Source organism: Tamandua tetradactyla, chromosome 8, assembly GCF_023851605.1.
Source record: "Tamandua tetradactyla isolate mTamTet1 chromosome 8, mTamTet1.pri, whole genome shotgun sequence".
In the NCBI taxonomy this organism is placed as follows: Eukaryota; Metazoa; Chordata; class Mammalia; order Pilosa; family Myrmecophagidae; genus Tamandua; species Tamandua tetradactyla.
In genome coordinates this window covers 120,530,138-120,546,252 of record NC_135334.1, presented here as the reverse complement: position 1 = coordinate 120,546,252, position 16,115 = coordinate 120,530,138, and the positions used below count along the sequence as shown (strand labels likewise).

Here is a 16,115-nt window from a genome sequence, read left to right as displayed (position 1 = left end):
ACGCGAAGAGGGACTGTCCCTGGCACAGAGGGGGAGCATCACCGCACTTTTACAAGGAGGGGGAGTAATGGCATGGAAATCATCGTAATGACGTCATTCATACCTCTGCAGTTTCAAGTTGGCTCACTGGAGGAAAAAGTCTTTTTTTGATAGGGCTGACTACAAAGGTACTAATTTACCATGTTTTCCTACACTGCTGACAGCCCTCCCCCCCCCCCCCCCACACACACACTACAAAACAGCCCAGCCCATGCATGGAACTCTGTTCACCAGCTGGAGAAGGCTCTTGTAATACCATGCAGTACCAAACCAGCTTTTAAAGGCACCTTTAGTCTGTGTCCACTTTAATAAATAAACATCAAAGTCCCTGTCCTCTTGACCCCCAGACACAGGAAACATTCCTGAAAGTGGACTGCAGCAGCAGTTTTGCCAGGGGATCCATACGGGGGTTCCTTCCAAAGAGAAAAATGGGGAGGGGGCAGTTGTAGATTAGGCCCTTGTGAGGAAAAGTGTGTGGGTGGAACCATGTATAAATGAAAAATTTAAATAAGCAGAATGTGTCACTATGGAAACATTCGGCTTTTTCAAAGGCACTGTTAAGAAAAAGTAATCAAGACTTCAGATTCAACACTACAAGTGTTTATGACCAGAAAAGGCAAAGTGGGTCTTACATATTCTGCAGCCAAGTAGGAGCTGCCAAAACTAGAAATATTCCCAGCAGGGCAGGGACCCATCATTTGTCAGGGCTTTCTCTGAAAACTTCCAACTGGAGCATTTTGCTCCTTGCAGTGCCCACTTCAATTTTTTTTGTCGTTGCCATGATGCAACCCAAGAGATGGTGCCAGTCTGACCAGGTTCAGATGGCCCTGCCACACACCTAGGCAGGGTCATCGAGGAACAAGGAGCTGGTGGGTTTATTACGTGTAGCTCAACTTATCAGGAACTGTCAGTGCAATCTATATAAGTAATTTAGTCGAGGATGGGTCAATGTGCGTCCTGATTTCAAAAACTGGGGATATAATCTGGGTGGAAATTATCTTGATGCCAAGTATCTGGTCATGCTCTGAGGCAAGATGTGCAGCCTAGCTTGTTTCGTCGGGCTCTGCTAACTGGACGTTGCAGGAGAGTCGGGTTATTTATTGGCTAAGCATCTTGAAGAAGTCTGATGCTGAGTTTGAGTGTCACAGAGTCCCAAAATGTGTGTGTATAGGTAAAAATGAGGGGAGAAAGGACCCATATGGGAAAAAAAATAATTTAAACTCTGAAAGTTTCAAGATATGTCCGTTTGTACTTGATCAGGAAACACTGTTGTGAGTCGCTTACCAGGAAGATGGGTTGAGAACTTGTCTAAGTCAACAGAAATAGGATTCTGTCCCCAAAAAGGAGCTTTCCCATTTAAATGGTTAATGACTACTCCAGCCAGCAGCACCATTAGGGCCAGAGGATCCAGTGTTGATTAGGGAGAGATCAGATGCAGATGACTGGCCTGATGCACAGGGAAGCCAGGGGACAAACAAGGTGGCCTGGTATTTAGCTGTGGCCAGTTGGGTTGCCAGCTCTGCAAGAGCATGCCCTGAACCTCCGTGTATCAGGGATGCCAGACTATTCTGCCTAAATTCAACATGGCAAAGGAAAAGGCAAATAGGTTCTGGGATTAGACTGCAGTCTGAAGGCTGGCTCTGCAACTTACAAGTCCTGTTCAATTACTTAACCTCCTGAGACTCAGTTTCCTAGTCCCTCGAATAGGATTAGTCAATTCTTAGTCACAGGTCTGTGGTAAGGATTAGGGATTATATATATAAAGCATCTAGGACAGTGCCTGGCAGATTATTGAAGCTCAAAAGGGCAGCTAAAAAAAAGAAAACTATTCTTTGTCTTTGTACTACAGCAATTATATTTGTTTTCTCTGGTTTACAAGTAATGCTAACAAAAATAGCTTCACCCCTAATTTCTAATTAAGATTCGCCACCAGTAAAACATTGGTGTAGTCACTGAGCCTGACTGTCCCTTGTCAGGGTCTCAAATTCCTGTCCATTCCTAAAATGCTGCAGTTTTACTCAATGGCAAGTACCTACATAATATTTCAGAAGGAATACCATCTTAGCGGTGGAAAAAGAAATGGCTGTGCAGGCATATGGCGTCTACAGTAACAAAAAGAAACAAAACCTAAGATCTGCTGTCCTCAGACAGAGAAGGCCAAGTGATGGTCCAACCTCTCTGCTTTACAGCAGGAGTTAGTTTCCCAGACAGACCCGCCAGGGGTTAATGTAGAGAACAAATGTGCAGCTAGATGCCAGGGGAGATCCTGACCCCTACACCAGGAGAGATGCTGTAAGACTGGGACCACTTGCCAGTTCTTTCATCTGCAGCAAGGGATGAAAAACTTTCCAATGTCATGCATCAAGCTCATAACCAAAGCTGGTTGCACCACCCTGGTCAGGTTTTGGTTTTAATGAGAAAACAGTTAGAAGTGAAATAGAGATTTTATATTTTTATGGTGATGTGTACCTCCCTCACAGGAAAGTTTAGTACGATGCTCAGATCTTATAAAGCATTTAATAACACACCCTAGAGAAAGCAGCTATATGTGCTCCTTCCATACATACATACGCATTATAATAGGGGCTACAAGGCAAGAAGCCACAGAGTTTGTCAGAGAGCACAGTTAAGTCAGGCATGGAGTTTCACTACAGTTCTGGGTAAGAGCTTTCCCAGCCTTTGGCACTTAACCATGAACACAGGGATCATCAATCTTACTGCATGGAATGGAAACAGAATAAAAAGCAAAACGGCTCTGTAAGTTTTCCCTATAGGCAGATAGGGAAACTCTAACCCTCTTGCCCTATTTTCATCCACTTACACCCATTTTCTTTCTCTCAGGTTTTTCATATCTCAGTTTGGGATGAATCTGGCATACTGCTCCTAAGTCAAGAGGTCAAGAACACATGTGCTTCTATGATGCAATAAGGGGCGGCCACTCTGTTCTGTTTTGGGAACCTCAGTGACATCATGGACTAACCCTTGTCTCCCGGGACCTTGTGTATAAGAGAACAGAGTCAGAAGAAAGCCTTAGTCATAGGGTTACTGAAATCTAAGATGGAAGAGAACTATTAGGCAACTGAGTCTATTCCCTCTAGGACTGTTCCTGCTTCTGTGTGGCTTGGGTTTAAATGACTCAAGTAATTCTCTAAGGGAAACTGATCTATGTGGAACAGCTGTTGCTAGCAAGGCAATTGCTGCTCTTCAGCCTAAATTTCAGCCTGTTACTTCTCATGACATCACTTGATTCTCCTCCCCTTAAGGAAACAGTTCTCTCTTGTACTACAAGTGGGCCAGATGACTGCTTGAGGGTGGCTGGTTGAGAGAATACTGCCTTCATGTTTTATTTGGAGGCCTACAGCGTGTTTGAGTGTACTCTGGGAGACCAAGAGGCAGGCAGACTTATTCCCTGAATACACAGCTTTCCCCAACAAAGCACACTCCAGGTGACTAGGAGTCAAGGCAGACTTCAACAAAGCTCTGCAAAACCACCTCTGTTTGGGTTTCAGCAGCTGTCTGCCTACAGAAGACTCCAGAGCCACTGACGTATATTTGTATCTCCACTTTGCTAACGTCACAAGGAATAAACATGTGCAGATTTTCCACAGAGACAGAAATCCATTCATATTTCTTCAAATGGAGGCTGGGAGGGTGGGAGAAAAACTGATTATCAACAAAATCATCCATAAGCAGAACCACAGTGGTTTTTAATTTGCCTAAAGATTGCCTAAAGACGTGATTTCCCAATGCGATGAGGGATTGCCATTCCCCCAGTAAACACATTACCAGCATGAACTGCTGGCTCTCACTTAATAGGACTCCAAGCTCGGGAACAAATCCTACCCTCATCTTCCGAACAGTCACCCCATGAGATTGCTGGATTGCCTCTCCTTGAAGCTTCTTCACAGGGAAGATTTGCCCACGGTCAGTGCAGCTTCGCTCTCAAGGAGCTCACATCACCAGTGCACCCTTCTCGGGGCTGGATAAACTGTCCGAAACGTCAGGTTTACTCTTGGTTCTCTAGAGTGGTACTCTCTGGGCACTCGATGCTAAATGGAAACATAAATAACTCTCTGACATAAACACACTCATACATTGTTAGTTCATAGCAACTTAAAACTTATCTATGAGGACATAGATATATTTTGATTTTATCGCTTCTAAACTGAGTAGTGATAAGCTCTTTAAAATCTTGCACAGAAAGGGCTCCTCCTCTGAAACAAATTCCCATCCTCACTCCCATTGCAATATGTGTCAGTACCTCACAGTGAGGTTTTTCACCTTTTCTAATTATTCTTTGTCTCAGACTCCTCCCATTTTTCCAATTTCAGAAAAACACATGAATGGCTGAGACAGAGGATTAAAGTCCACTTTCACTGCAATTGTCCTCACTGTAATATGCACACCTTAACAGTGGTCTTGCCTAAGCTGTGGAGCTGCACAGTCCAATATGGTAGCCGTTAGCCACTTGAGGCTATTTAACTTTAAATTATTAAAATTAAAGTTAAAAATTCAGTTCCTCAAGCATGCTAGCTATGTTTCAAGAGGTCATAACTCATGGCTAAGTGTCTCCTATATTAGACGGCACAGATACAGAATATTTCCATCATCACAGAGAGTTCTATTGGACAGCATTGCTGCAGAGTCCCATTTTAACTGTCAATGGTATCAAAACTCCCTGGAAATGATGTCACTTTATTGCCTCTTGCTCATTATAAAAGCGAATTGCTTTTCACCACATGTTCAGTACAGAACCTCATAATTCTAAGCCAGTCAGGAACATGCTTCCACATGACACAGTGAATTCACATTAACTCCATGTTCTTACCTGCCAGTTAGCTTGTGTAGCTCCTTCCATGATTAACAAGGTCCCGTGATCCAACGGGATCTTCACTCTTTCCACATATGTGTAGTCTCCATTCTCTTCCTATAAAACAGCATCCATTGCATTGACTTTTTTGCTTGCATGACCCCCACACAATAAAACCTGACAGTGGACAAAGAGCTGGAAACCTTTCCTCCTCAGCCAGACTGTGGGATTCACATACTGGCTCTGTCACTCAGCAACTGTTTAACCTTGGGCAAGGTATTCCAGCTCTCTGTACATCAGTTTTTCATTTATGAAACAGGGATGATGGGAGTACCTGCCACACAGAGTTGCTGTGGCCCTCAACTGATAGGTGTAAAGCAGAGACTGGCACAGAGTAAATATAAATGCTACTTGTTGTTGTTATTATCATTAGCATCCAAATGGCAGAAAAACCCATTCTGGCCTGTGAAAAAAATTAAACGTAATTTATACAAGAACTCTTCACATCTGCCTTATACTGTGCCATGCCTTTTGAAATATTCAGTGTGGGAAAATGGGCTTTTAAGCATGGCATGGAATAAATAAGTTCCACGTCCCTTTTATGCCGACATTCACTAATCAGTACTGGCTACTTTGATGTTCTGGAGATGTATTCCTCTCTCTTTCCAGAACATTCAACAGCAAAACAGTCTCAAAGACAGGAGCTCTGGTTTGAACAGAACAGTGTTGCCAAACTGAGGACAGCTGTTTAAGCCTCTTTCACAACTCCCAAAAACTTATCATACAAATGCCTTATATTTATACCGCCCCCTTTTCCAGAGAGCTCAAAGTCAATTTATGTCCAATACTTCTATGAATCTTCAAAGCACAGCCTGCAATGCACCAACAGGTGGTGTTACTCCTTCTTCACAGCTGACAAAGGAGTGCATTAAGCAACCTCCTTCCTTCCAGCAATGCAGAACATGCCAAGAGTTGAAATGAGGACGGACCTAAGATTTCCGGATGTTTTAACCTTCATTCTGGGTTGCACTGGTGGGCCCATCCATTCATCTGTTTCACTTCCAAAGCAAGGGGTTACATTTGGGTTACGGCAGGACTGATTTTTAGTGCAATACTGTGTTTATGTTTATTATTGTAAGGGTGATTCTGAGAACTTAACCGTTTACAATGATTTTCTCCCAGGGAAAATCAAAATCAAAACAATAATGAACTTGCATAAACAGTCTAAGCTCCAGGCCCCAACCCTTGATAGCAACTTTATCAAGCATAATCATATTTCAGGCAGAAGTACAAGTAACACTTGAAGTAACTTTGATTTTCAAATTTAATTTTAATTGTGTCTGCTACTTTTTCTCTTCCAGTAAACAGGTAAGCACCAAAACATCTGCCTCTGATCCCTAAGCCGACCAGAGAGCAGGGAAGGTGGCCTGTCTGGCTTGCCCTTGAGTGGTTCCATTTCCATCTCAGAAAAGCAAAAGATTACTCTCTGAAAAAATCTGTCAGACAGAAGAAATATATGTTCTGCTGGAGAAAAGACATCAGAAGGGAGTGCGTCATCCACGAGATTAGAGGGGTCCAAGGCTACTCGACTGAGGCTGAAAGTCAGCTGTCAGATGAAGGCTCAGCATGGCCAGAAGCAGAAGAACTTCTGCTACCCTCTCCATCATCAGGGAGTGCAACAGGCCTTAATCTAAACGTTAGGCACAGACACTGGGATAGAAGTGTGAGATGAGTAGAGAGGAAAGACACTTAACCGTTAACATGACAATTCTGAGACCACGATCTTTTAAAACATTAAATACAGCTGGGAGGAGGAGTAACGCTAAGGCCAATGGAAGAGAAGAGGTGAACACTGTAATGCTACCTGGAAACAGGAAACAGGAACAAGTCAAAGAGAATTTAGCAAGTCAAAGAGAATTTCAAATGCAAGTGGGAAATATCGGCATTGATGTAAAGTAATGTTCAACAGATCCATGTTTCACTTAATGTTCCTAAGATCTGAATTTTTCAAATGAGAGAAAACCTTAGGTTGGTTTTGAACACACTACCACCAACATAACCATTAGCCATACCAAAAAGCAGAAGAGGACGTGCCTTCATTTGGTATAGAACTGCTCTGATCAGTCCATGAAGGATACAGAAACATACAATACACACACTGTGAGAGGTGATGTCATTACTTTGCTGCTTGTTATTTATTCCTTTCAACACCCTTGGCTTAGAGAGTGCATTCCTAATTTGAAGTTGGGGGATGGGCTGAAAAGAGGGCAAGGGATCTTACCAAGGCAACACAAGGCTCACAAATGCTTCCTTCTTTTCTTGAGGCTACAGTGGCAACAGACCTTAGTGCCACCCACTAACTTGACCAAGATACATGGATATTTTTCCCACTTTGGAAACAGATAAAAGACCATAACTCACAGTGCTGTGCACAAAGCCTCAAGTTGATAAAGCTTGATAAGCAACCATGGAAGCCCGGGTCAGACCGTTTGGAGGAAAGCACTCACAGCCATGAAGCACGGTTATGTTACCAAAACATGTCTCTATATAACCCCTTTGATTTACTTGGGCATTTCCTCAAAACAAAACAAACACATGTCAAAAAACATGGCTTAGGATAAAAACTTCCATCTCCGATTCCAGCTAAAAAAGACTTCTAGGGTCACATTCAATCTACTAGGTAGGTTCTGTTGTGGATGTTCTTGGTTTTCCATGTACATGAAACCTCACAAGTAGATGGAAAAAGCAAAATATATATTATACTAATATGATCAACGTTCTTACTCCCTCCCCAACCACAGCGAGTTCATTTGAATGCTTAGTCATACTTCCCTAAGAAATGCTGGGGGCTTCCCAAAGTCCCACAATTCAAACTTCCACTTCATCAAGCTATTACTTTCTACAGTCTCCTTTAGAAAAATGCTATTTACAAAAAATAAAAAGGCCGGGTTTATTTATTATTATGTCATTACTAAACATCCAATAGGAGACCTAAACATTTTTCTTTTAGCTGGAAAAGTATGAGCTCTATTTTGATCTTTCATGTAATCCATCCATTTCTCGTCCTAAAAAGTGCCTTAGAAATTATAAACAATTATCAATCCTTTTGAATCAAAATCATAGTTTTTCTTTTCTACAATACAAAAGTAACATAAGTTCATTAAAGCAAATGATGCATTTGTAATTATTTGTTCAACGTCTGCCTTATCCATGAGGGCAAAGGACTATGTTTCTTGATCTTTAGAAATATACCTAGTGCCTACCACACAAATCAATAAACATAATGAATGACTGAGGAAAAGTACCAATAGGCCATTTTTTTAGATTATCTTTAATCTTATCATCCAGAATTCACACAAAAGACACACACAGAGGTAACATTCTATGTCTACTGGCATGTACGCTGCATTTTTAACATTATATCATGAGCATTTTTCTTCATCTTTAAATATACAGCATTTCGATAATATGGTTAATATTCCTTCATATAAATATCCTTTCTTCTCTAAACTCACAAAAATGTTTTGGCCAGCCCTGTGTGTCGGGCACTGTATGTATAGTAAGGATATAGCTGTGAGGAACACATTTTTGGAGAGTTAGATTTTTCCAATTTTACCACTTCTATTTTAAAAAAGGAACAAAGGAAGGGAGGAAGGGCAAGTGAACTACTGCAAGTAGATCCTGGGCTACCTTTCTGAGTATATTTCTAGGATATATTTAAAAAATGGAATCCAATGGATTCATTGGCATAAACTTTAAGACACTTGACTTACACTATGCCAAACTTCTTTCCTAAAAAGGCTGTAGGAATTTATAGTTCCATCAGGAAAATATGACAGTCCTATCTGTTGGCCACAACACTAGTACATAATGTTATCAACTGACAAAGATGAAAACAAATTTAGGGGAGAAATGGCAACTTATTTCAACTTATTTGATTAATAGCCCAGTTAAACATATTTTCGCATGCCTATTTGCTGTTTGCATTTCTTCTGTTACACACTCCGTTCATATCCTTTTTCCATGGTTCTATGGGATGTTAACATTATCATTGACCTGTAACCACAAAGAATAAGGTACTTATTTACCTTTTGTATGTCATACTTGTTGCAAATACTTTTCTCATTTGCTATTTACCCTTTAACTTGTATTTATGATATTTAAAATAGAGTAGCTCAAAAATATTTAGCATCACTTTACTGACTGCTTTAGCTCTCCTTGATGAGTTTTTATGCTTAGTCTTCCACATTTCAAGGAAAGTTAAATACAGTTGAGTTTCCTTCTAGTTAAAAAAAAAAGTGTACCTTTTTTTTTTTTTAAGATTTAACTCTTTAATTTACCTGCAGTAGCAGTTGTTGTTCTTCATGCTTCTTTTTATAACAATTTCCAAGTACCTAAAGCAAGGTTTTAAAAGTGCTGCTAGATTTCTGGCCAGGATCAACTGTGGCGTGTGCTCACACACTACTGCCAGTCCTCACCACAACCCCAAAGGAGGCCATCTACCCATTCTGTCATAAGCAAAGGCACTATACTGAGCTCTCCAAAGTAATCTCTCATCTCTGAAATTCTCTAATACTTCCTGTCCTAGTTATATGGCACACTGGCTACACCATAGGGGTCACAAACACCAGCAAGTAGTGTAAACAAGGAGTGTAGGTCAGGTGAAACATGGCAGGGGGCAGGGACCATGGAGAACCAGAGAGGTGGCAGCCATTCTGCTGCTCAAGCCCACTGATCCACCAGGGCTGCCAGACTTCCTGGGTTTTCCAGGGAAGCTGTCAAGTGGGACGTTTACGTGAAATATTTTGGTTCATGTGAAACTTTTTGAGTTTCAACTTTTGGCAATTAATTCAGTATCTTTAAAATCACTAGGCAGCATAAACATAAGTCCAACAGTCCAACTGTTTTATGACAGACCCTTACTCCATGTCCATATCTTGTAACCCCCTGGCTGGCATGTAAATTCCTGCAGCCAGTTGTCATCTGATGTGCTTCTTTAATCCCCCTTAGCTGTTACATTATTTTTATCTTCAAGAATCACATTTTTGGACATGCTTTCTAGAGTGCGGGCCAAGATGGTGGCTTAGCATTGTGCGCATTTTAGTTCGTCCTCTAGAATAACTACTAAATAACCAGAAACAGTACAGAACAACTCCTGGGGCCACGTCAGCGACCAGACACACAGCGTACCCCCTTCTGGGCCAGCTGGACCAGCTGCGAGCCTCCCCAGAACTGTGAGTTTCCCAAGGTGCAGCGGCCAGTGCCCCTCCCCCACAGGCTGCTTCCCAGAGGGGACAGGAAAGGGACGTTACCAGCAGCAGGTGCTAAGTACAACCAAGCTTCAAGTGTGGAATTGATTCACAAATTCTGACTACTAAAAACAGGCCCCCAGCTCAGGTGAACCTGGTCAAAGCAGAGGTCACCCATTTTTGCCCTGGGGCCAAAGGGGGCAGGGCTGACAGAAAAAGAAACAGAGATTTTTGTGGCTGTGTTTCTACAAAGGCTTGACTGCCTTTGGATACAGTGGCAGGATTTCTCAGGCTGCAAATGCCCCAGGCACACGCAGAAACAAGATTGTTTGAGGGCTTGTCTGGAGCCTGTGCCTTCCCCAGGGGAGGGGTGAGGCCCAACTCAGGTGGAATCCCTTCCTCAAAGAATTCAGACCCCAGGGCTTGTTAATTTGAAGCCATTAAAACCAGCCTACAACCTCTCCTCTGTCTCCAAGCCGCAGCAGGGAGAGTCTGCCAAGGTTAAAGGTATCATCATCTTATGCTGCTGGGACCTGCAGGCAGACAAGCGCCACATACTGGGCAGGATAAGAAAAACAGAGTCCAGAGACTGCACAGGAAAGTCTTTCAACCTGCTGGGTCTCACCCTCAGGGAAAACCGATGCAGGTATCTCTTTTCTCCTGATAGGAGGCCAGTTTGGTCTGGGAAAATCCGGCTGGAGTCTATAATACCTACGCAGACCCTTCTAAGGGTTGGGGGTAAAAGGCACCATACAGGCAGAGCAAGAAACAAGAAAACAAGAACAGAAAAATTCTCCTCTATTAAACAAAAGCTAAACTAAAGGTCCAGAAAAAGCTGAACTGAACATCAAAGAACAGATAGACGTCTTCCGGAGAAGATGGCGGCTTAGTAAGACGCGCGGGTCTTAGTTCCTCCTCCAGAACAGCTACTAGAGAAGTAGAAACGATTCAGAACAGCTCCCGGAGCCACGACAGAGACCAAGAAGACAGCGTACCCCATTCTGGAACGGCTGACTGGCTGGGAGAACCTGCTTCAGTGAGATCGCCAAGGGGAGTGGGCTTCCCCGGGTCGGGGTGGCAGGCGGCCGGAGTCCCTCCCTCCTTCCCGGGCCAGCTGGGAGAATTGGACAGGCGGTCCCCTCAAGCTGTGGCAGTTGTCGCACCCCCCCCCACGCACGGCCCCCAAGACCAGCTGGGAGAATTGGATCGGAGATCCCCAAGCTGCGGAGAATGGCGACGAGGGTCCCTTTCAAACACGTGGCTTCCCGGTCCGGCTGGGAACGGTGGATAGACACTTCCCCAAGCCGTGGTGGCTGGCGCCTCCCCACCACGCTTGGAGCCCCGGGCCGGCTGGGAAATTTAGACCGGCGTTCCCCCAAGCCGCAGAGGCCGGCGACCCTCCCCGCGCGCGGATCCCCGGACCGGCTGGGAGATTCGGATTGGCACTCCCCCAAGCTGCTTCGGCTGGCGACCCCCCCTACAGCGAGAGTTTTCCAAAGTTAAAGGAGCCACAGCATTTTTACTGGTGGGACCAGCAGACAGATGAGCGCCACGAGTGCCACCTACTGGGCAGGATAAGAAAAACAGAGCCCAGAGATTTCACAGAAAAATCTTTCAACCTGCGGGGTCTTACACCCAGGGAAATCTGATTAAATGCCCAGACGCCAGCAGAAGATAACGGATCACGCACAGAAAATTGAAAATATGTCCCAGTCAAAGGAACGAACCAATAGTTCAAATGAGATACAGGAGCTGAGACAACTAATGCTGAATATACGAACAGAAATGGAAAACCTCTTCAAAAACCAAATCGATAAATTGAGGCAGGACATGCAGAAGGCATGGGCTGAACAAAAAGAAGAAATAGAAAAACTGAAAAAACAAATCACAGAACTTATGGGAGTGAAGGACAAAGTAGAAAAGATGGAAAAAACAATGGATACTACAATGGTAGATTTAAAGAGAGAAGATAGAATTAGTGAATTGGAGGATGGAATATCTGAATTCCAAAAAGAAACAGAAACTATAGGGAAAAGAATGGAAAAATTTGAACAGGGGATCAGGGAACTGAGGGATAATATGAAGTGCACAAATATACGTGTTGTGGGTGTCCCAGAAGGAGAAGAGAAGGGAAAAGGAGGAGAAAAACTAATGGAAGAAATTATCACTGAAAATTTCCCAACTCTTATGAAAGACCTAAAATTACAGATCCAAGAAGTGCAGCACACCTCAAAGAGATGAGACCCAAATAGGCATTCTCCAAGCCACTTACTAGTTAGAATATCAGAGGTCAAAGCGAAAGAGAGGATCTTGAAAGCAGCAAGAGAAAAACAATCCATCACATAAGGGAAACCCAATAAGACTATGTGTAGATTTCTCAGCAGAAACCATGGAACCTAGAAGACAGTGGGATGATATATTTAAATTACTAAAAGTGAAAAACTGCCAACCAAGACTCCTATATCCAGCAAAAATGAGGGAGAAATTAAAACATTCTCAGACAAAAAGTCACTGAGAGAATTTGTGACCAAGAGACCAGCTCTGCAAGAAATACTAAAGGGAGCACTAGAGTCAAATACGAAAAGACAGAAGAGAGAGGTATGGAGAAGAGTGTAGAAAGAAGGAAAATCAGATATGATATATATAATACAAAAGGCAAAATGGTAGAGGAAAATATTATCCAAACAGTAATAACACTAAATGTTAATGGACTGAATTCCCCAATCAAAAGACATAGATTGGCAGAATGGATTAAAAAACAGGATCCTTCTATATGCTGTCTACAGGAAACACATCTTAGACCCAAAGATAAACACAGGTTGAAAGTGAAAGGCTGGGAAAAGATATTTCATGCAAATAAAAACCAGAAAAGAGCAGGAGTGGCTATACTAATATCCAACAAATTAGACTTCAAATGTAAAACAGTTAAAAGAGAAAAAGAAGGACACTATATACTAATAAAAGGAACAATTAAACAAGAAGACATAACAATCATAAATATTTATGCACCGAACCAGAATGCCCCAAAATACGTGAGGAATACAGTGCAAACACTGAAAAGGGAAACAGACACATATACCATAATAGTTGGAGACTTCAATTCACAACTCTCATCAATGGACAGAACATCTAAACAGAGGATCAATAAAGAAATAGAGAATCTGAATATTACTATAAATGAGCTAGACTTAACAGACATTTATAGGACATTACATCCCACAACAGAAGGATACACCTTTTTCTCAAGTGCTCATGGATCATTCTCAAAGACAGACCATATGCTGGGTTACAAAGCAAGTCTTAACAAATTTAAAAAGATTGAAATCATACACAACACTTTCTCAGATCATAAAGGAATGAAGTTGGAAATCAATAAAAGGCGGATTGCCAGAAAATTCACAAATACGTGGAGGCTCAACAACACACTCTTAAACAACAAGTGGGTCAAAGAAGAAATTGCAAGAGAAATTAGCAAATACCTCGAGGCGAATGAAAATGAAAACACAACATATCAAAACGTATGGGACGCAGCAAAGGCAGTGCTAAGAGGGAAATTTATTGCCCTAAATGCCTATATCAGAAAAGAAGAAAAGGCAAAAATGCAGGAATTAACTGTCCACTTGGAAGAACTGGAGAAAGAACAGCAAACTGACCCCAAAGCAAGCAAAAGGAAAGAAATAACAAAGATCAGAGCAGAAATAAATGAAATTGAAAACATGAAAACAATAGAGAAAATCAGTAAGACCAGAAGTTGGTTCTATGAGAAAATCAAAAAGATTGATGGGCCCTTATCAAGATTGACAAAAAGAAGAAGAGAGAGGATGCAAATAAATAAGATCAGAAATGGAAGAGGAGACATAACTACTGACCTCACAGAAATAAAGAAGGTAACAACAGGATACTATGAACAACTTTACGCTAAAAAATACAACAATTTACATGAAGTGGATGGGTTCCTGGAAAGACATGAACAACCAACGTTGACTCAAGAAGAAATAGATGACCTCAACAAACCAATCACAAGTAAAGAAATTGAATCAGTCATTCAAAAGCTTCCTAAAAAGAAAAGTCCAGGACCAGACGGCTTCACATGTGAATTTTATCAAACATTCCAGAAAGAATTAGTACCAATCCTGCTCAAACTTTCAAAAAAATCGAAGTGGAAGGAAAGCTACCTAATTCATTCTATGAAGCCAACATCACCCTCATACCAAAACCAGGCAAAGATATTACAAAAAAAGAAAACTACAGGCCAATCTCTCTAATGAATATAGATGCAAAAATCCTCAACAAAATTCTAGCAAATCGAATCGAACAACACATTAAAAGAATTATACATCATGACCAAGTAGGATTCATCCCAGGTATGCAAGGATGGTTCAACATAAGAAAATCAATTAATGTAATACACCATATCAACAAATCAAAGCAGAAAAATCACATGATCATCTCAATTGATGCAGAGAAGGCATTTGACAGGATTCAACATCCTTTCCTGTTGAAAACACTTCAAAAGATAGGAATACAAGGGAACTTCCTTAAAATGATAGAGGGAATAGATGAAAAACCCACAGCTAATATCATCCTCAATGGGGAAAAATTGAAAACTTTCCTCTAAAGATCAGGAACAAGACAAAGATGTCCATTATCACCACTATTATTCAACATTGTGTTGGAGGTTCTAGCCAGAGCAATTAGACAAGAAAAAGAAATACAAGGCATCAATATTGGAAAGGAAGAAGTAAAACTATCACTGTTTGCAAACGATATGATACTATACGTCGAAAACCCGGAAAAATCCACAACAAAACTACTAGAGCTAATAAATGAGTACAGCAAAGTAGCAGGTTACAAGATCAACATTCAAAAATTTGTAGCATTTCTATACACTAGTAATGAACAAGCTGAGGGGGAAATCAAGAAACAAATCCCATTTATAATTGCAACTAAAAGAATAAAATACCTAGGAATAAATTTAACTAAAGAGACAAAAAACCCATATAAAGAAAACTACAAAAAACTGTTAAAAGAAATCACAGAAGACCTAAATAGATGGAAGGGCATACCGTGTTCATGGATTGGAAGACTAAATATAGTTAAGATGTCAATCCTACCTAAATTGATTTACAGATTCAACACAATACCAATCAAAATCCCAACAACTTATTTTTCAGAAATAGAAAAACCAATAAGCAAATTTACCTGGAAGGGCAGGGTGCCCCGAATTGCTAAAAACATCTTGAGGAAAAAAAACGAAGCTGGAGGTCTCGCGCTGCCTGACTTTAAGGCATATTATGAAGCCACAGTGGTCAAAACAGCATGGTATTGGCATAAAGATAGATATATCGACCAATGGAATCGAATAGAGTGCTCAGATATAGACCCTCTCATCTATGGACATTTGATCTTTGATAACCAGTCAAGCCAACTCACCTGGGACAGAACAGTCTCTTCAATAAATGGTGCCTAGAGAACTGGATATCCATATGCAAAAGAATGAAAGAAGACCCATCTCTCACACCCTATACAAAAGTTAACTCAAAATGGATCAAAGATCTAAACATTAGGTCTAAGACCATAAAACAGTTAGAGGAAAATGTAGGGAGATATCTTATGAAACTTACAATTGGAGGCGGTTTTATGGACCTTAAACCTAAAGCAAGAGCAGTGAAGAAGGAAATAAATAAATGGGAGCTCCTCAAAATTAAACACTTTTGTGCATCAAAGAACTTCATCAAGAAAATAGAAAGACAGCCTACACAATGGGAGACAATATTTGGAAATGATATATCAGATAATGGTCTAGTATCCAGAATTTATAAAGAGATTGTTCAACTCAACAACAAAAAGACAGCTAACCCAATTACAAAATGGGAAAAAGACTTGAACAGACACCTCTCAGAAGAGGAAATACAAATGGCCAAAAGGCACATGAAGAGATGCTCAATGTCCCTGGCCATTAGAGAAATGCAAATCAAAACCACAATGAGATATCATCTCACACCCACCAGAATGGC

At 41.4% G+C, this 16,115-nt stretch overlaps 1 protein-coding gene across 6 annotated transcripts in view; it reads right to left on the bottom strand.

The window, feature by feature from the left end:
* Positions 1-302: 302 nt before the first annotated feature.
* The window catches only part of ALKBH3 (alkB homolog 3, alpha-ketoglutarate dependent dioxygenase), a 68,375-nt gene continuing 52,562 nt past the window's right edge, over positions 303-16,115 (bottom strand). For 5 of the 6 annotated variants that reach the window (XM_077114456.1, XM_077114460.1, XM_077114458.1 and 2 more), the window contains exons 9-10: positions 4,868-4,966; positions 303-4,088 (exon numbers count right to left, since the gene is read on the bottom strand). In XM_077114456.1, coding sequence (XP_076970571.1) covers positions 3,996-4,088; positions 4,868-4,966 — 192 coding nt within the window. In that variant the 3' untranslated portion in view covers positions 303-3,995. Of the gene's footprint in view, positions 4,089-4,867; positions 4,967-7,630; positions 8,906-16,115 lie in introns of those variants that run through there. The other variant, XM_077114461.1, reaches the window with a different exon arrangement.